Raw genomic sequence first — 21,338 nt, forward strand, 5'->3', positions numbered from 1 at the left:
TATTTCTTCACCAAAAGGGGGTTGATCATTGGAATAATCTTCCACTCCAGGTAGTAGAGGCCAGCAACGTGCTCGATTTTAAGAATAAATGGGATAAACATGTGGGTTCACTGCGAGGAAGTGCTTAGGGGGGTGGGTTATTCGAGTGGGCAGATTTGTTGGGCCGTTGACCCTTTTCTGCCGTCATACTCTATGTTTCTATGTCGACATCGTCCTTTTGTGCCACAACTTCTAATTCACCCATCTTATTTCTAAGGCTCCTTGCATTCTTGTACATACACTTGAGTTTGAAGCCTGTTCCCTTCTTGCGTGTCCTTCCCTCTTGTGTTCCTTTCAGTCTGTCCTGACTGCGATCTGGTGAGTCTTCCCCTCCATCTTCCTGCACAGTATCCCCTTCTTGTGTCCCTTTCAGTCTGTCCTGACTGCGATCTGGTGAGTCCTCCCCTCCATCTTCCTGCACGGTATCCTCCGGGCATACCGGTTCCCGAATCATCGACTCTCTCTATCGGTCGACTGTCGGCTTTCCCCTTCTTCCTAGTTTAAAAACTTCTCAACTTCTCTCTTGATGTTGCTTGCAAGTAGCCTCGTTCTGTCTCTGCTGAGGTGGAGTCCGTCCTTCCTGAATAGCTCACTCTTCCCCAGAATGTCGTCCAGTTGTGCACAAAGTGGAAACCTTCCTCACACCAGCGCCGAACCCATGCGTTGACTGCCTGCAGCTCCATCTGTTTCTTCTCATCTGCCGTGAGTACCGGCAGGATCTCCAAAAATGCTATCCTCTGCGTTCTGGTCTTCAGCTTCCCTCCTAGCATCTGGAACTGGTCCTTCAGTACTTCTCTGTTGTAGTTCCTGTTGCTCACGTTGTTCGTCCCCACATGGATCACCACTGCCATGTCTTTTTCTTCCACACTTTCGACAATCCTATCAACGGTCCCCAGTTGAAGGCAACACAAAGCACAGAAGACCCGTTTCAGAATTTTGAGTTCACACCAGGTGAAGTTTACAGTGAACTGGCAAGACTCAAGGTGAATAAAGCCATGGGACCAGACAATTTGCACCCAAGAATGCTCAGAGAATTGAGCGATGTCCTGGCGAAACCGTTGGCTGAGCTATTCAATCTCTCCCTAAGTAAGGGGAAAGTTCCCCTGGACTGGAAAATAGCTAATGTCGTTCCTCTGCATAAAAAGGGTTGCAGGGCAGAGGCTGCGAATTATAGACCGGTGAGTCTCACATCAATAGTGTGCAAACTCATGGAAACACTAATTAAAAGCAAATTGGACACGATCTTGAATGAAGGGAATCTTCGGGATCCCAGTCAGCATGGATTCACCAAGGGTAGGTCCTGCCAATACAATCTCATCAGCTTCTTTGACTGGGTAACAAGAAAGTTGGACTTGGGAGAGTCTTTGGACGTCGTGTACCTGGACTTCAGGAAAGCTTTTGACAGTGTCCCACATCGCAGGCTGCTAAGCAAGATGGAATCGATGGGGTTAGGAGAGACACTAACTGCATGGGTCAATGATTGGCTGAGTGGCAGACTTCAGAGGGTGGTGGTTAATGGTACCCTCTCTAAAACATCGGAGGTGACCAGTGGAGTGCCGCAGGGCTCGGTCCTGGGTCCACTCCTTTTCAACATATTCATAGGGGATCTGACTCAAGGGCTTCAAGGTAAAATAACACTATTCGCCGATGATGCCAAACTATGTAATATAGTAAGTGAATGCAGTTTACAGAATTATATGGCGCAGGACCTGCTTACATTGGAAAGTTGGTCCTCAACCTGGCAGCTAGGCTTCAATGCTAAGAAATGTAAGGTCATGCACCTCGGAAGCGGAAATCCATGCAGGATGTACTTCTTGAACGGAGAAACTTTAACTAGGACTTCAGCAGAACGAGATTTAGGAGTAATCATCAGTGCAGACATGAAAACTGCCAATCAAGTGGAGAAGGCTTCATCTAAGGCAAGGCAGATATTGGGTTGTATCAATAGAAGTTTCGTCAGCCGAAAGCCTGAAGTCATAATGCCGTTGTACAGGGCCATGGTGAGACCTCATCTGGAGTACTGTGTGCAATTCTGGAGGCCACATTACAGTAAAGATGTGCGCAGAATTGAATCGGTTCAACGGACGGCCACCAGGATGATCTCGGGGCTCAAGGGTCTCTCGTACGAAGAGAGACTGAACAAATTGCAGCTCTACACTCTTGAGGAACGTAGGAAGAGGGGAGACATGATCGAAACATTTAAGTACCTCACGGGACGTGTCGAAGTGGAAGATGATATTTTCTTTCTCAAGGGACCCTCGGCCACAAGAGGGCACCCGCTCAAACTCAGGGGCGGAAAATTTCATGGCGACACCAGAAAGTATTTCTTCACAGAGAGAGTGGTTGATCATTGGAACAAGCTTCCAGTGCAGGTGATCGAGGCAGACAGCGTGCCAGACTTTAAGAATAAATGGGATACCCATGTGGGTCCCTACGAGGGTCAAGATAAGGAAATTGGGTCATTAGGGCATAGACAGGGGGTGGGTAAGCAGAGTGGGCAGACTTGATGGGCTGTAGCCCTTTTCTGCCGTCATCTTCTATGTTTCTATGTTTCTAACGCGGCTCACTATGTCTTCTATCTTGGCCCCGGGTAGGCAGGTCACCAGTTGATCCAGTTTTCCTCCCACTATGTGGCTGTCAACTTGTCTGATGATAGAGTCCCCCACGATGATTGCTATCCTCTCTATCTTCTCTTGATTCTCCAGTCGCAGGTCCGTGTCCCTGGTGTATGTCCATCTCTCCAGCCGTAGGTCCGTGTCCTTTGTTCCTATCCATTTCCTCTCATCCTGACGTTCGTCTTCTTGTGGGTTCCCTCTGCTGTTTCCAGATCTTGTTGCTATTTCCTCCTGGTGGCTGTCTGTCTGCTGGTCCACAATCTCTGTAGGCATATCCCTGCAGTTCCACTGAAGCTGGTGCTTTTCCACGGCCTCCCTGTATGCCTCTTCTATGAAGTTCTCCAGCTCCCGGCCTTCTTCCTCGATGGTGTCTGCTGTCTTGTTGATCTCTGCATCTCCGTCTTCTTCCTCTACTGTTTGAAGTGCCTCTAGTTCCAGTATTCTGCTCTCCAGGAGTCTGACTTGCTTCTTCAGGCTTTCCAGTTCTCCGCATCGAGCACATATGTAAGACCGCCTCCCAGAAGGGAGGTAGTCATACATATGGCAAATGGTGCAGAAAACTGGGTAGCTCAACATCCTGCTTCTGTCTGCTGCTTCCATTACTGTCCATTGCCGATCTCCTGTGGATGTCTGCTGTGGATGTCTATTGTGTCTTCTGGGTTTGCTGGGTTATGTCCTCAGTGTCCGCCTGATTGTGTGTTCTTTGTGCCTGCTGTGTCCTCTGTGCCCCCTGTGTCTGCCTGGTTGTGTGCCTCTGTACCTGCTTGGTCCGCCTGATTGAATGTCCTCTGCATCTGCTGTGGTCTCCCTCTGCTCTTCTTTAGCCTGCTGTGTCCTCTGTGACCCCTGTGTCTGCCTGGTTGTGTGCCTCTGTACCTGCTTGGTCCGCCTGGTTGAATGTCCTCTGTGTCTGCTGTGGTCTCCCTCTGCTCTTCTTTAGCGGTGGCTCGTCCCTTCTCAAGGCCCTTCACAAAGGCGCTCTTGCTAAGGCGAGCGCCTTTAATGCTCGCCTTTGACGCGCGCCGAATGGCTGAGCGCCGTTTGCCCCTCCCCTTTTAAGGGGGAACTCCGGGTCCACTTCGGTGACGTAAGGGGGTGGGCGGAGCTACCTCTTGCCGTAGCCCCTCACCCCCTGCCTCCTCTCCTGCTCCTTCCCTTCTACCTCAGCGCATGTCTCCTCCTCTCTCCCTTGCCTCACTTCTCAGCCCGACTTCTCCTGCCTGCCCCCATCCCGAGTCAAGCTGAATCAGCTGGATCTGAGCACCGTTGGCCCCTCTATGGGCACAGAATGCCGTTTTGTAATAGCGGAGACCACCGCATCCACATCTGGCGACTTCAAGCCCTACCCCCCTCCAGGATGGGTTATAAATGAGCCAAGGAGCGCAAAAACCGAAATGGCGCCTTTGGCGTATTCCACTGCGCCAGGACAATATCCCGAATATCCTGATGCATAGGAAAAGAGTGGGATGCAGGGCGGATCCCCCGAAGAAGGTCCTCCACACGTGGGGTCTCAGGTGGCATCTCCTCAAAGCATAATATCGAGGAGACCTGTTGAATCAAATCTGGGAGCTCGTCTCTCTGAAAAAGGCGCACTACGGATGCCTCCTCACCGGAAACCAGAAAAGTCGAGGTCCCACTACCAGCGGATGTCCCTTTGCGAGGATCCTGGAGGCCTCCCCAAGGGTCCAGATCCTCATCCAGATCCACACGCTCCTCAAACCACAAGTCTTCATCTCAGGCCACACGCGGGCGCTTGGATGAGGGAGGAGAAGGGGACGTAAAAGGAGTAGATGGGGGAAAGCCGCAGATGGCATGGAGGGAACAACTCCCCCCCCTCCCCGAAACCCCCGGGCCAACCGCAAAACCCCTGGCTGCCTCAAAATAAGCTATGCCAAAAGCAAAAAATAAATCAGGGGAAAAAAACCCTAGGGGTCCCTTGGGACACCCCCTGCCTGTGCAGGGGACCCAGCAGAAACCTGCTCCTGTTTTTCCAAGACAGGGGGAAGGTCACCTTAGGTGGCAGAGCAAATGGAGGGTTTGCTAGGCAAAAATGGCAATGCTCCTGCCAAAATAACCCCTCCAGGGCCTGCAGCGGCTGGGAAGTCTAGCTGCTAAGCAGGCAAGCCGGCATCAGCTGTTAATGAAGAGGAGGCCCCAATGCCATGTAACATCAAGCGGTATTGAAGGTGCCACAGGCGATGAAGCGTGAATGCCTGAAAAGGCAATGCACTTTAGAAATGACAACCTGTATCACCCATGAAGCCATGCATCAAATGAACTTGATACTTAATTGGCAGGGCATTCTCCACTGCGATACATCTGCGTTGACATGGTAGAAACATCGGTTACAGAAAGGCATGAATCAACCAGAATTGATGCTAATATGCCACCGATGCAAGTAGATGGAGTTATTGATGTCTATCAGTTCTGGCAAGTCCCAGTCGCTGGAAGTCCGACCCCAGACCTATTCAAATAAAGACATAAAAGAAGAAAAGCTTTGACATTAATCAATAGTAGGTCTTCTCTTCTAATCTGTAGCCCGGAGTTAGATACAGTCAGAGAGGGTGAGCCAGGGTAGATTTGAAACAAGGCTGAAAACCATCGATGATGGAAAATTGTGCGAAGGCTGCTGAACTTTGCTGAACGAAGTTTGAAGGAAGTCCAAAAGTTCATTTTACTTTTACTTTTCTAGATCACTTATGTTTGAAAAGAAAAGAAAGAACAGCAACTAGAAATAGTTGAAAAGGTTTATAAAAAAATAGAAATGGAAAGGCAACTTGTCAGAGAAAGAACTACATCTTCTTTACTTGTGGAAAACAAAAAACTGACGACCTTGCGAGCTTTCATCGAGCATGAAGGCACTCACGCATGCGCAGTGCGGGCAGTCTAAAAGCTTGTTAAAGCTTGTTTAAGCCTTAAAGTGATTCTACACTTTTCAATGTCCATACCTTAGCTCCATGGATGATGTCACCCACATGTGAGAATATGCTGCCTGCTTGTCTAAGGATGATGTCAAGTGAAAATTCTAGAACAGCAGTTAAGCAATGTTACTTACCGTAACAGTTGTTATCCAGGGACAGCAGGCAGCTATTCTCACTAGTGGGTGATGTCATCCGACAGAGCCCCGATACGGACATCTTGCAAGCATGTCTTGCTTGAAGAAACTCAGAAGTTTCGAGATGCCCGCACCGCGCATGCGCCAGTGCCTTCCCGCCCGATGCTCCGGGCGTGTCTCCTCAGTTCAGGTAGCTAGCAGAAAAGCCAACCCAGGGGAGGTGGGTGGGACGTGAGAATAGCTGCCTGCTGTCCCTGGATAACAACTGTTACGGTAAGTAACATTGCTTTATCCCAGGACAAGCAGGCAGGTATTCTCACTAGTGGGTGACCTCCAAGCTAACCTCAATGGGATGGTGGGAGAGTTGGCAACTTAGGAGAATAAATTTTGTAACACTGTTTGGCCAAACTGTCCATCCCTTCTGGAGAAAGTATCCAGACAATAATGAGAGGTGAATGTATGAACCGAGGACCAAGTGGCAGCCTTACAAATCTCCTCAATCGGTGTCGATCTGAGGAAGGCTACAGAGGCTGCCATTTCTCTGACCTTATGGGCTGTGACCTTACAGGGAAGGGGTAATCCAGCCTGGGCATAGCAGAAAGAGATACAAGCCGCCATCCAGTTGGAGATGGTGCGCTTTGATACAGGTCGTCCCAACTTGTTTGGATCAAAGGAGACGAAAAGTTGAGGAGCAGTTCTGTGTGGTTTGGTGCGATCCAAGTAGAAAGCCAAAGCACGTTTACAGTCCAGAGTGTGCAGAGCTGATTCTCCAGGATGAGAATGAGGCTTTGGAAAAAACACTGGAAGCACAATGGATTGGTTGAGATGAAATTCAGAGACCACCTTAGGTAGGAATTTCAGATGAGTGCGGAGGACCACCTTGTCATGATGGAAAACAGTGAAAGGCGGGTCCACCACCAAGGCCTGAAGCTCACTGACCCTGCGAGCAGATGTGAGGGCCACCAGAAAAACCACTTTCCAAGTGAGAAACTTTAGTGGAGCCTTGCTCAGAGGCTCAAAAGGAGGTTTCATAAGCTGAGAAAGGACAACATTAAGATCCCAAACCACTGGAGGCGGTTTGAGAGGAGGATTGACATGAAAAAGTCCTTTCATAAATCTGGAAACCACAGGATGAGAAGAGAGAGGTTTCCCTTGTAGAGGCTGATGGAAAGCCGCAATAGCACTCAGATGGACTCGTATAGATGTCGACTTGAGACCAGACTGAGACAGGTGTAGAAGATAATCCAACACAGAGGATAGGGAGGCTCGCTGAGGCTCCTTAGAATTGGAAATACACCATGAAGAAAATCTAGTCCATTTCTGGGAGTAGCATTGACGAGTAGCAGGCTTCCTGGAAGCCTCCAAGACATCCCTCACCGCCTGGGAAAACTGGTGGGGAGTTATGTTGAGAGGAACCAAGCTGTCAGGTGGAGAGACTGCAGGTTGAGATGAAGTAGAGATCCCTGATGCTGAGTAAGCAGTGAAGGAAACACTGGAAGAAGGAATGGTTCCCTGCTGCTGAGTTGAAGCAGAAGGGAGAACCAAGGTTGCCTGGGCCACCGAGGAGCTATTAGAATCATGGTGGCTTGGTCTGATTTCAACTTGACCAGAGTCTTCTGAATGAGAGGAAATGGAGGAAACGCATACAGAAATCGATTCCCCCAATCCAGCAGAAAGGCATCTGCCTCGAGTCGATGAGGAGTGTAGATCCTGGAGCAAAACTGAGGCAGCTTGAAGTTGTGGGGAGCCGCAAAGAGGTCTATTTGAGGCGTCCCCCATTGTGCAAAGACCTGATGAAGGGGGTTGGAATGGAGAGTCCATTCGTGAGGTTGGAGGAGACGACTCAAGTTGTCTGCCAAGACATTGTCCTTCCCCTGAATGTAGACAGCTTTGAGGAAGGCATTGTGGCGAACTGCCCAATCCCAGACTCTGAGAGCTTCCTGGCAGAGGGAGGCCGATCCCGTGCCCCCCTGCTTGTTCACATAATACATGGCGACCTGGTTGTCTGTACGGATGAGGACCACCATGTCGTGAAGCAGATGTTGAAAAGCTTGAAGAGCATAGAAGATGGCTCTGAGCTCCAGAAGATTGATCTGATGGAGGCGGTCCGCACTGGTCCAGAATCCCTGAGTGCGAAGCCCATCCAGATGAGCCCCCCAGGCATAGGTCGAGGAATCGGTTGTGAGAACCTTCTGATGAGGAGGAGTGTGAAACAGCAAACCTCTGGATAGATTCGAAGAGGTCATCCACCAAAGTAGAGACTGCCGAAGAGCAGGAGTGACTATGATGTGTCGAGTCAACGGGTCTGACACTTGAGTCCATTGAGAAGCCAGGGTCCACTGAGGAATTCTGAGATGGAGCCTGGCAAAGGGTGTCACATGAACTGTAGAGGCCATGTGGCCCAGGAGGACCATCATGTGTCTCGCTGAGATGGACTGGCGAGAAGACACAGACTGGCAGAGACGAAGAAGAGCATCCATGCGCTGAGGAGGAAGGAATGCTCGAAGCTGAATGGTGTCCAGTACCGCCCCGATGAAGGGAAGGGACTGGGTAGGCTGCAGATGAGATTTGGGAAAATTGATCTCGAAGCCCAGGCTCTGCAGGAAGCAGATCGTGGTCAAGGTCGCCGAAATGACCTTTGGAGCTGACGGGGCCTTGATGAGCCAGTCGTCGAGGTATGGAAATACCTGAAGACCCTTGTTCCGGAGTGCAGCGGCCACCACCACCAGACACTTCGTGAAGACTCTGGGAGACGAGGACAGGCCGAATGGAAGCACTCGATACTGCAGATGTAGATGTCCCACCCGAAATCTGAGGAACTTGCGGGAGGCCGGATGAATGGGAATGTGAGTGTAGGCCTCCTTGAGATCCAGAGAGCATAACCAGTCGTTCCGCTCGAGGAGAGGGTAGAGAGAAGCAAGTGTCAGCATGCGAAACCTCTCTCTGACTAGGAATTTGTTGAGGGCCCTGAGGTCCAAAATGGGTCGCAGGTCGCCCGTCTTCTTCGGAACAAGGAAGTACCGGGAGTAAAACCCCTGGTTCAGTTGGTCCATCGGGACCGGCTCCACGGCATGAAGCCGGAGCAAAGCCTGAGCTTCCTGGAGAAAGATAGCTTTCTCAGAGATCCTGCCAGTACCGAGGGCAGATGTAAGGAGGCAGACCGAGCTGCAAGCCATAAACGCATGGCTGAGGAGATGGTGCGAAGAGGAAGGCTTCCACTTTGTAAGGAACTGGTCAACTTTTTGGGGTAAGAACAAGCTCTACAGGAGGGACGGACTGCACCTGAGTACGACAGGAACAAGAATGCTGGCAAATAACGTCAAGGGCACAATAGACAAGGCTTTAAACTGAGGAGAGGGGGAAAGCTGACAGTCGATCTGGTGTCGACGCTTCGGGAAGGAATATCAAAGGAAGACACTAAAAGGGAAAAATGCAAAGTAGGCCTCCAAGGCAAGCGGGAAAATTGCGAAAAAGAACTCAAAGACGAATTACAGGAGTTCAAGGAACAAGTGAAATTAGAGAGCGAAAAGAAGGAAAAACAGCAGGAACTAAAAGGACATGCAGAAATGAGGAAGACAGCTGAGGACAAAGACATCACACCATGGGAAGGGGACGAACAAAATGGGACTCAGGGGCTGGCACCCCAAGAAGGGGACGACAAGAAAATCAACCCACAAGGAAGAACAACAGGGAAAGTAAAAAACCAAAACTTAAATTGCTTGTACGCCAATGCAAGGAGACTACGGACCAAAATGGGAGAGCTGGAAGTCATGGCCAACAAAGAGGACCTAGACATAATTGGAATCACAGAAACATGGTGGTCTGAGGAAAACAAATGGGACGTAGTACTACCAGGTTATAAACTCTATAGGAAAGACAGGACATGTAAGAAGGGAGGAGGAATAGCGCTATACATAAAGGACTCCATTCACTCGACCAGGATGGATACGGCAACAAGGACAGAAGGTTTGGAATCGCTATGGGTTAAGTTACCAGGAAGAAAGGGAGCCGACACAAAATTGGGACTTTATTATCGCCCACCTGGACAGCCAGAAACAAGTGACAATGACCTAGAAGCAGAATTGAGGCAGGAATGCAAAAGCGGAAGGGTGACGGTTATGGGAGACTTCAACCACCCTGGGATAGACTGGAGCATTGGACACTCCAGCAGCGCGAGGGAAACAAAGTTCCTGGAGGCTGTGAGGGATTGCTTCTTGGAGCAGCTGGTCCAGGAACCGACACGAGGAGATACCACTCTTGACCTAATCCTCAACGGTCTAGGGGGCCCCGCAAAGGAGGTGGTAGTAGTAGGGCCACTAGGAAACAGTGATCACAACATGATCCAGTACAAACTAGAAATGGGAACATCAAAAGTGAAGAGAACCACAGCGATGGCACTCAACTTCAGAAAAGGGAACTACGAAGCTATGAGGAAAATGGTGAGACATAAACTCAGAAACAGCTCACGGAAGATGGAGACCGTAGAGAAAGCCTGGTCCCTACTCAAGAACACGGTGCAAAAAGCACAAAACATGTACATCCCCAGGTTTAGGAAAGGGCGCAAACAGAATCAAACAAAAAACAAGGTGTGGATAACAAAGGAAGTGAAGAAGGCGATAAGCGACAAGAAATCATCATTCAGAAAATGGAAAAAGGACCAAACTGAGGAAAACCGGAAGGAACACAAAAAACACCAGAAAGAGTGCCACCGAGTAGTTAGGGAAGCAAAAAGAGAATACGAAGAGAAGCTGGCTGGGGAGGCGAGAAACTTCAAACCGTTCTTTAGGTACATGAAGGGGAGGCAACCGGCAAGGGAGGAAGTGGGACCGTTGGATGATGGAACCAGAAAGGGAGTGGTAAGAGAGGAAAAAGAGGTAGCAGACAGGTTAAACAAGTTTTTCTCGTCAGTCTTAACGAGCGAGGACACATCCAATGTACCAGAACCTGAGGAGATTATAAGTGGGGATCTAGATGAAAAGCTGGAGCGAATAGAAGTAAGCCATGAGGACGTCCTATGACAGATAGATAGATTAAAAAGCGACAAATCACCGGGCCCGGATGGAATCCACCCAAGGATACTAAAAGAACTGAGAAAGGAAATAGCGGAAACACTCCAGCAAATATGTAATCTATCATTGAAAACTGGGGAGATCCCGGAGGACTGGAAAATAGCAAATGTCACGCCAATCTTTAAGAAAGGATCAAGAGGAATCCCGGGAAACTACAGGCCGGTGAGCTTGACTTCGGTTCCGGGTAAGATGATGGAAGCACTTATTAAGGACAGCATCTGCGAGCACATGGAAAAAAATGGGCAGCTGAGGGAGAGCCAACATGGCTTCTGCAAGGGAAGGTCTTGCCTCACAAACTTACTACATTTCTTTGAGGGAATAAACAGCCAGATAGACAAAGGGGAACCCATAGACATAATTTACCTCGACTTCCAAAAAGCTTTCGACAAGGTACCCCACGAACGGCTGCTTAGGAAGCTGTGAAACCACGGAGTGGAGGGGGTGTATACCGATGGATTAAACACTGGTTGGCGGGCAGAAAACAGAGGGTTGGAGTGAAGGGCCAATACTCAGACTGGCAACGGGTCACGAGCGGAGTTCCGCAGGGGTCGGTGTTGGGACCGCTCCTGTTCAATATATTTATAGACGATCTGGAGACAGGGACGAAATGTGAGGTTATCAAATTTGCAGATGACACCAAACTCTGCAGCAGGGTTAGAACCACGGAAGACTGTGAAAACCTGCAAAGGGTCCTAACGAAGCTGGAAGAGTGGGCCAAAAAGTGGCAGATGCGTTTTAATATAGAGAAATGCAAGGTCATGCATGTTGGGAAAAAGAACCCGATGTTCAGCTATACAATGGGGGGAACATTGCTAGATGTAAGTACCCTTGAAAGAGACCTGGGTGTGCTGGTGGATACAACAATGAAAGCATCAGCACAATGCGCGACAGCCTCAAAGAAAGCAAACAGAATGCTGGGTATCATCAAGAAGGGTATCACGACCAGGACAAAGGAAGTCATCATGCCACTGTACCGTGCAATGGTGCGCCCGCATCTGGAGTACTGTGTCCAGTATTGGTCGCCGTACCTCAAGAAGGACATAGCATTGCTTGAGGGGGTCCAGAGAAGAGCGACGAAAATGGTAAGAGGTATGGAAAACCTTTCATATGCCGACAGGCTAGAACAGCTGGGGCTGTTCTCCCTGGAAAAGAGGAGACTTAGAGGAGACATGATACAAACTTTCAAGATCCTGAAAGGCATAGATAAGGTAGACAGGGACAGATTCTTCAGACTGTGGGGAACAACAAGTACAAGGGGGCACTCGGAGAAACTGAAAGGGGATAGGTTTAGAACCAATGCCAGGAAGTTCTTCTTCACCCAGAGAGTGGTGGACACATGGAACGCACTCCAGGAGGTTGTGGTGGGGCAGAAGACACTACAGGGATTCAAAGAAGGTTTGGATAAATTCTTGAAGGAAAAGGGGATTGAAGGATACAGATAGAAGTAAGGATAGGTTTTTTTTAGGGCAGGGAACACTTGACAGGTCATGGACCTGATGGGCCGCCGCAGGTGCGGACCGCTGGGTGCGATGGACCTCTGGTCTGATCCCGGTGGAGGCAACTTCTTATGTTCTTATGTTCTTAAGAAGGGCAGTCTGAGTCAAGTTGGAAGGATACTCTCTTGGAGGGTGGTCCGGAGGGACCCGATGGAAATGAAGAGAGTATCCTTCCTTGATGATAGTAAGGACCCAGAGGTCGGTTGTTATGGCCTCCCAGCGATGATAAAAATGATGGAGGCGCCCTCCGATGGGAAAAACAGGGGGAGGCAGAATGAGGTTGGTTATGCCCTCGATGAGACAGTCAAAAAGGCTGAGTGGTCTTAGGGACAGCAGGCGACTGAGACTTAGGCTGACCCTTCTGGGGAGGCTGGCGCTTCGCCGGTTACCTCGCAGGTGGAGTTTGCCTCGGCTGATAACGCCTCTGATAAATCAACGGCGGACGAGAAGGTCGAGACTGCTGAGGCTTAGGCTTCGGCCGAAGGATGGATTGGAAGGACTTTTCGTGGTCAGACAACTTCTTCGTGACAGTCTCGATGGATTCGTCAAAAAGATCCGCCCCAGCACACGGGACGTTCGCCAGGCAGTCCTGAAGATTCGGGTTCATATCAATGGTTCGCAACCAGGCCAACCAGCGCATCGCCACCGAGCAGGCCGCCGCTCGGGCAGAGAGCTCGAACGCATCATAGGCAGATTGCATTAACTGAAGCCGAAGTTGGGACAGCGAAGCAACCACTTCTTCAAACTCAAACCTAGCCTGGGATTCGATGTATGGTGTAAACTTCCGAAGCACAGGTAGAAAAAATTCCAAGTAGGCTGCAAAGTGGAAATTGTAATTCAGGACTCGAGACGCCATCATCGAATTCTGATAGATGCGTCGACCAAACTTATCCATGGTTCTGCCCTCGCGGCCCGGAGGCACTGAAGCATAGACCTGGCCAGGATGAGACCGCTTGAGCGAGGATTCGACCAGGAGGGACTGGTGAGAAAGCTGAGGACCCTCGAAGCCTTTATGATGCACCGTGCGGTACCGCACATCCAATTTGCCAGGGACCGCAGGGATAGAGTAAGGAGATTCGAAGCATCGCATGAAGGTCTGGTCGAGGAGCTTGTGCAGGGGAAGCCGCAAGGACTCTGCTGGAGGACGAGGCAAGTGCATGGTATCGAGGTACTCCTTGGAATATCGAGACCCAGCATCGAGAGTAATGTCCATGTCATCCGCCATCTGCCTGAGGAATGATGAAAAGGACAGTTGGTCCGCCGTCGCCGGTCTGCGAGACGGACTAGAAGAAGAAGAGGCTTCAGGCTCCAGAGAGGCCTGCGAGCAACAGGACGAGTAGAAAACCTCGGTGTCCTCGAACTCCGGGCTCGGAGGAGGAGACCCAGTCGAAGCCGCATACCCCAACCGAGGCAATTTCTTCTGAGGCGAAACGGTCGAGTGTCGAGAGGAATGCTTCGAAGAATGTCTGGATCGATGCCCCTCCCGATGCCTGGAAGGGGATCGAGCCCGTCTGTGAGAAACTGGGTCAGACGCCTCCAAGGAGCAGATTGGACTCGATGCCGTCGATCGCAGAGGCGGCAGAGTCGTCGCCTCCCCCGACGACGCCCAGGTCTGATAGGGGGTTCGGAAGAACTCGTCCTGCTTCCTGCTATGCCCAGGACTGGGTGGCCCCGAAGGTGGATGCCATACTGAGTCATGGGGCGGAGTAATCGGTTCCAAGGGAGGCAGGTCACTAAATGAGGCTTTCCTCAAGGGGATGGGCTCCAAGGGAGGCATATCACTAAGGGAGGCCCTCCTCGAGGGAATTGGTTCCAAAGGAGGTACAGCGCTAACGGAGGACCTCCTCGAGGACCCGGACACCGCTCGCCGCTCCTCCTCGCCGAGCAACGAGGTCGTGCGGCGAGGAGGAGGAGGAGGGGGCGGTCCGCCCCTCGAAGCCGAAGCTGGAAGGTCACCCTGGATGGTGGCAATTAGCCGAGGCCCCATGGTCTGCATGAGCTCCACGAACTGAGCCTCCAGGATGGACCGCAACGAAGCCGATATGGAGGGATCCGCACCAAAAGGGGGCCCTTCCGCACGGTCTCCGCGCTCCTTGGGTGCTGCGTGCTTCCGCTTGCCAGCCTTCGGCACCTTTAGCACCACTGGTGGAACAGTCGGGGTCGATACCTGCTCCGAGGAGACGGATGAAGGCACCGGCGCCGAAGTCGGGGCCGAAACTTGCGTGAACGATGCCGGCTTCAGGAGGCCCGAAGCAGCCGGGGAGGCAGAGGGCTTCGTCGAAGGAGTCGAAGCACCCGTCGATGTCGATGTCGAAGCTGCAGGATCCGATGAAGCTTCCATCTTGAACATGGACTCCCACAGCAGACAGCGACGCTTAAACGCTCTCGCCGTCAGAGTGGAGCAAGGCCGGCACGATTTCGGGAAGTGATCCGGTCCCAGACACTGTAAGCAGCGTCGATGAGGGTCCGTGAGCGAAATCAAGCGCTGGCACTTGCTACACTTTTTAAAACCGGTAATCGGCCGGGACATAGGCCGGAAAAGCTCCGCCGCAAGGTCGAAGGCGCGGGGCCCCAGCCACGCGGCTGACCCGGTATTGGAAGGAAAAATTTTTTTTTTTTTTTTGAAAAAAGAAATCAAAGAAAGAAATAAATGCACAGGAGAGCCAAAAGAACTCAAACCGCGGCAAAAAAGAAGGCAAAAAAAGAGATTCAATGGGCGCAAATTGAAGATAGACTTCTCAGCTCCGCGGAAGAAAAAGAACTGAGGAGACACGCCCGGAGCATCGGGCGGGAAGGCACTGGCGCATGCGCGGTGCGGGCATCTCGAAACTTCTGAGTTTCTTCAAGCAAGACATGCTTGCAAGATGTCCGTATCGGGGCTCTGTCGGATGACATCACCCACTAGTGAGAATACCTGCCTGCTTGTCCTGGGATAATGTGCATATCATCCTGACACCTAACTTTAGGCAACCTTTAGAGAATTACCCCTTATATATTTAGCCTACATATATGGGATGGTAAAGATTCTGAATTATTGCGAACTTATCATGCTGATCCACCCTCCTCTCAGTATACTATCACATAACATGGCAGTACAGACTGTGAAATGCTACTTACCTATCACATCATCATCCCCATCCTCTTCACAGATAACCATGCGCTCTTCATCACTTGTCATGTCTTCACTGGCAGCACGTTGTGGCCTGTATGAACACGATGCAAGATGGGGTGGTCTGGTCTGCATAGTCTCAGATACTGGGGTGGCAAAGGGCGAGGAAGATTCCTGGTTCCCATATGGAGGTTTCTGGTTGGAAAATGGAGACAGGATACAACACAAAGCAAAGGAATAGAGATCCTGGAAAAAAGTTTCATGTTTCAAGTTTCACGTTTATTCATGGCTTGATATACCGAACATCACAAGTATCTGAGCGGTTTACAATATTAAAAATTAAAAAGGTCTACTATTATTTGTGATTTGGGTAGGGTAAAATAAAAAGAGGGTAAACCTAAAACTATAATGAATTAGGACTGATTAGAAACGAGAGGTTTGGGGGGATAAGGAAGTTTTAATTACAATGATAAATAAAAATAAGAGGAAGGGTAGAGAGAAGGGGAGTAACGAGAAGGAAACAGGGATTTCGCTTCTTAAAAGCTCCCCCCCCCCAGTTATTGGTAGTTATCTTTAAAGAGAAAAGTTTTGAGATTTGTTTTAAATTTACTTAAGGAATTTTCATTGCGAAGATGGAATGGCATTGCATTCCAGAGCGAGGGAGCAACTACCGAGAAAATGGAGTTTCTGGTATAGTAAAGGTCTTTGACTGAAGGCACTGTCAATAGATTTTGATTCGTAGATCTAAGGACTCTAGAAGGACCATTTCTGGAGGAGCTTCACCCACATACCTATTATAGAGCCCTCTGCTGTTATTACTGTGCATTCATTCCCTTCCCACCTTTTTGGCAAGTATGACATACCTGGGTAAGTTCTTGCAGAGTTTGGTTCTCTCTTTCTCTCCGGTCTATGCTCTGTACACAGCTGTGGGAAAAGGCTCGTGGTCGTGTGAGCTGTGTTGCTGTGTGTGGAAGGTGTTCAGCTGAAGGATGACTCATGGTTGGTGTACCCGATTTCACTTCTGGCCCCAAAAGGCTTGTTGGAGTTAGTAATATGTCAGAAGACACTAAAAAGAAAAAAAGACAATGGGTATTCACAGATCTTTATATTCCACAACACAGAGGAAACACAACCTCACGTGCAAAAATGTAAAGCAAGAGGGAGGAAGTGACGTCATCTTGCCGAATGGCTGCTTAGAGCAAGAGCTCCGTCGGGGCTTTTGAGCATTATAGTACTTTGAGCTTTCAGTGCGTGTTTTCTGCCGGTATTTTGGGACAGTTGTGCTCCCCTTACCATGGCGACTCGCAAGTGCCTTGATATATTTAAATATTTCGGCGAGGCTGCGGACAAATCGAGCTCCGAGGGGATTGGAGGTATGGTGGAGAAAAAAAAGATGGCGGTGGGACCGTCGACCCACTCGGAGTCCGAAGATGAGGGTATTACTGACCAGATGGGGGATGATTGTAAGGCGCCCAAGAAATCCATGACAGCATGGTTTCAGGAACTGAAGGCAGAGATCATTGGGGTACGAGCCGATATTAAGGCGGCGGTAGCGGAGCTCCGATCAGAGGTCAGTGAGCTAGCAGCAAGAGTGTCGGCCTCAGAGGAGCACGTGGCGACGCTCTCTACCTCCGTATCCGCTAATAAAGATAACACGTCTCGCCTCTCCACTGAGTTGCAGGATCTCCAGAATCAGGTTGAAGACCTAGAGAATCGATCTTGGCGCTGTAAACTGCGCTTCAAGGGAATCCCTGAAATTGAGGCCTATCGGGATTGCAAGGCAGTAGTGCGTGATTTTTGCGAACACCTGCTGCGAGCTGATGGCGCTGAATTGCCTGATTCTATTATGCTAGTGCGGGCCCATCGCAGCTTGGGGCCGGTGTGTGGCCAGGGCACCCAAGATATAATAGCTTGCTTTGGGGAGTTCCCCTTACTGTCTCCGGTGGAAAGATCTTGCTGTGGGAGTTTTCCAGGATCTGGCTTGGTCTACACTACAGAAGCGCAGAGCATTTAAAGATGTTACTCAAGTTCTGCGCACTGGGGGCCATAAATACCGCTGGCTCTTTCCTTTTGGACTGTGGCTGACCATCAATGGCACTTCTAAACGTGTGAGCACAGTGGCGAAGGCATGGGCGGAGATTGCTCCAATCCAGATTTTGGATCACGCACCGGTCTGGATAGCCTGTACTGGATTTTGGGAGGAGGGGGGTCATCAATTTTGACAACTCAATGAGTCTTTGTTGAAGGATCCCAATGTAATTCGAGAGGTGGTTATAGCCGTGGACCAGTATCTTCAACATAATGATAATGATACGGTCAGCGATGCTACTTTGTGGGATGCGCTGAAGGTGGTGGTCCAAGGAGTCTTTATAAAATGGAGGGCTCGCTGTAAAAGATTGCGAGCACAACGTTCTTTGTCCCTTCACGAACAACTGATGCGATTGGGGAAGTTACATCAGAGACACCAGGAACCTTTGGTGTATGCCCAACTTTTGAAGGTCCATGCAGAGCTCTCTTTATTGAAGTTGGAAGACTATGAGTTTTTGAGGTTGCGTTTGCGACAAACGATTTATGAGTATAACAACAAATACGAGTCTCGCTTGGCCCGCTTTATTAAACTAAAGCAAGCGAGAGCGGCTATTACCTGTATACGGGACTCCGCGGGTAGAACACACTGCACCGATCAAGCCATCAGGAAAGTTTTCCTTTCTTATTATTCTGATTTATATCGAGCATCAGCCGGGCAGGATATCAATGCTATAATGGGTTATTTGTCTGCATTGCCGCTTCCCCAGCTCTCAGTGACTGATCGGGACCTCCTTAATGAACCTATCACGCTAGGGGAAGCTCTGGGTGTTATTGCCAGCTTGAAATTGGGGAAATCACTGGGGCTCGACGGGTATACTAACCAATTCTACAAATAATTTCGTGAAGTTTTGGCCCCACTGTTGGTCCGCGTTGCAAATGGGGTGAGAGGCGGATCTCCTTGCCTTCTTCTATGGGTGAGGCAGGGATCTCGGTCCTGCTCAAATCGGGAAGAGACCCTATAGGGTGTGGAGTGTACCGTCCAATTTCACTGTTGAATACCGATGCAAAAATTTTAGCGAAGGTTTTGGCTCTTCACTTGGGCAAGCTACTGCCCAAATTGGTCCATATGGATCAATCTGGATTTATTCAACGTCGGCAGGTTAGTGATAATATTAGGAGAACATTACATTTATTGTAGGCAGCCCGGCAGACATCTGATAAAATTGCCTTTTTAGCGATTAATGCTAAGAAGGCTTTCGATCAGGTAGATTGGGAGTTTTTATGGCAGGTGATGCACAGGATGGAGTTAGGCTCTTTCTTCTTGGCTTGGGTGCAAGCGTTCTATAGGGCCCCAAAGGCCAATATTAGGATTAACGGGGGGGTATACCGATTTTTTTTCCCATAGCTAGGGAAACCTGGCAGGGTTGTCCCTTATCTCCCCTTTTATTTGCTCTTTCTATGGAGTCTCTAGCTATTCGTATTCGGGAGCATGGGGATTTGCGGGGAATGTAGGTTGGTGAGTTGGAACATCGTATAGCCCTGTTTGCTGATGATGTTTTGTTGTATGTACGCAACCCGGAAGCCTAACTACCGATTCTTGTTGACCTTTTCTCGGAGTATGGGAGGGAATCGGGGTTCACGGTGAACATGGATAAATCTGAGCTACTGGGTGTTACCTTGGGCGAGGTGGATATTCACCAGTTGTCGGCTCGATTCCCCTTCCGATGGGCTCCGGGGGTAATTAGATACTTGGGGATCCGCATGCCCATAGATTTAACCCAACTGTATGCGGTGAACTATGCTAGGATTGTTCAACAGATTCGGAGTGACATTCAAAGATGGAATGATTTATGGTTGTCATGGTGGGGTAGAATTGCAGTTATAAAAATGAATGTTTTACCCCGCTTACTTTTTCTGTTCCAAACTGTACCAATTTCAGTCCCCTCCTTGGTTTTGAAACAGTTACATGCTCTGTTTTTTAGATTTATTTGGCAGGGGAGACCTCCTCGTCTTTCTCGGCAAGCATTATGGGCCGCCCGGTCGTGTGGGGGGTGTGCTTTGCCTAATCTGTTTTGGTATTTCCGGGCCGCACAACTACGGCTTTTGTTGAATTGGCAGATAGCAGAATCTAAAATTGTGGTATGTATGGAGCAACATTTTGTGGGTCCTCATCGCTTGAAGTACTGGCTTTGGTCTTCTTCCCCTGGTAGTGTATCCCTGGAGGGTCGGAGGAATCCGTTCTTGGATCACCTTTTGAAATTATTGTGTGGTACGCATACGCATTGGAGAGACGGGGTAGTCCCATCAATTTTTAGTGCTATACGTGAGGAACCCCTGTTCCCTATTGGTCGGGAGAGTCAGACTTTTGAATGGTGGGCACACTCTGATTTGATTACATTTTGAGACGTTCTTCAGAAGGGGCTCCTGGTGTCTTTTTAAACCTTCCAGCTTAGTTGTGGCATTGCCCAAGAGGGACTTTCTGGCTTACTCCTAAATTCGCCATTTTATTAGCTCCAGGGGTTGGGATAGGAGGTCCCCTCACTCTTCTGACCCTTTTGCACAAATGTGGTTCACTCTTCGGGGCCTTCCTAAACCTATCTCTGTTCTTTACCAATATTTTCGGGGCTCCTTTCCTTTTCCATCTACATATCAAAGAGCCTGGGAATCGGATTTGAGATGTACTTTTTCCGATCAAGAGTGGGCCACGATTTGTACTGAAGCAGGAAAGGCCTCCTCCTGTGTTCTTATCCAGGAAAATGCTTATAAGGTGTTTATCAGGTGGTATTACACTCCGGTGCGTCTACACTGTATGTTTCCAGGAGCTTCTGTTTTGTGCTGGAGATGTGAGAAAGATTCGGGGACCTTTTTACACATTAGGTGGGAATGCTCAGTTTTGAAACCTTTCTGGAAGCAAGTGGTGGGTTGTCTGTCTCAACTGCTGCAAATCCTTTTGCCTCTTACTCCACAGGGTTGTTTATTAGGCCTTTATAATGTGTGCTTCCATACCTGGCAAACTAAACTTAGACGATGGGGATTGGCGGCAGCTAAATGTTTGATTGCCAATCATTGGAAACAGCTGGCTGCACCCACCAAATTGGAGTGGACTTTAAAACTTCGGACCATTAGCATAATGGAACTCTCTATTGCTAAATGACATGGTTACTACTATACATATACCCAGACTTGGTCTTTGATAATGGACAAAGCAGACTCATTGCTTTGAGCTTACCTGTATGTGTTGGGGGGGGCTGTTGATTGGTGTGAGCTCCTGCAGAAACAACAGGAGTTCCCTCATTGGTATGTTTAGAGCTTTGGGGTTTGGGGGGGGAATGTGGAGTTCTGGTTGTGGGTGGGTATCGGGGACATAATTGCATTGCTGGTTTCATTTCTTGTGATTTTTTGATCTGTTGCCTGGCTCTTGATATTTTTGCTATTTTGTATTTATGCTGTCACTGATATTCACATTTATGTTTTATATTTCAAACTTTTCAATAAACATTTAATAATAAAAAAAAACAATGTAAAGCCAAAAAGGAGTGGGGAAGGGACAATCAACCAACTTTAGAGACAATCAATTTATTAAAAATATATATACAGGTATATAAAAAACTGATACATATATAACTTATACACAAATATATGCAGACTGAAAATGATTCGCTCTCTCTCTAAAGTTCTAGAACCATTATCCATAAATACTTTGATCCATTCACTGGTGATCTCTTGCATCAACTACTGTAACGCTCTTTACAAAAGCATAACAAAAAAAGAAATTAGACATAGTAACAAAGTAAATGATGGCAGATAAAGACCTGAATGGTCCATCCAGTCTGCCCAACCATACATGCAGAATACATCTATTAAAATAATTTTCAACGCTAAAAAGTTTGACCACATTTCGCCCCTATTAATCAAAGCCCACTGGTT

At 49.1% G+C, this 21,338-nt stretch overlaps 1 protein-coding gene across 4 annotated transcripts in view; it reads right to left on the bottom strand.

Annotated features, from left to right (window-relative positions):
- The window catches only part of CIC (capicua transcriptional repressor), a 245,949-nt gene that overhangs the window by 67,689 nt on the left and 156,922 nt on the right, over positions 1 to 21,338 (bottom strand). For all 4 annotated transcript variants that reach the window (XM_033963466.1, XM_033963465.1, XM_033963463.1 and 1 more), the window contains exons 8-9: positions 16,247 to 16,449; positions 15,392 to 15,578 (exon numbers count right to left, since the gene is read on the bottom strand). In XM_033963466.1, the coding sequence (XP_033819357.1) occupies positions 15,392 to 15,578; positions 16,247 to 16,449 (390 nt within the window). The remainder of the gene's footprint in view (positions 1 to 15,391; positions 15,579 to 16,246; positions 16,450 to 21,338) is intronic.

Source organism: Geotrypetes seraphini, chromosome 11, assembly GCF_902459505.1.
Source record: "Geotrypetes seraphini chromosome 11, aGeoSer1.1, whole genome shotgun sequence".
Taxonomy (NCBI): domain Eukaryota; kingdom Metazoa; phylum Chordata; class Amphibia; order Gymnophiona; family Dermophiidae; genus Geotrypetes; species Geotrypetes seraphini.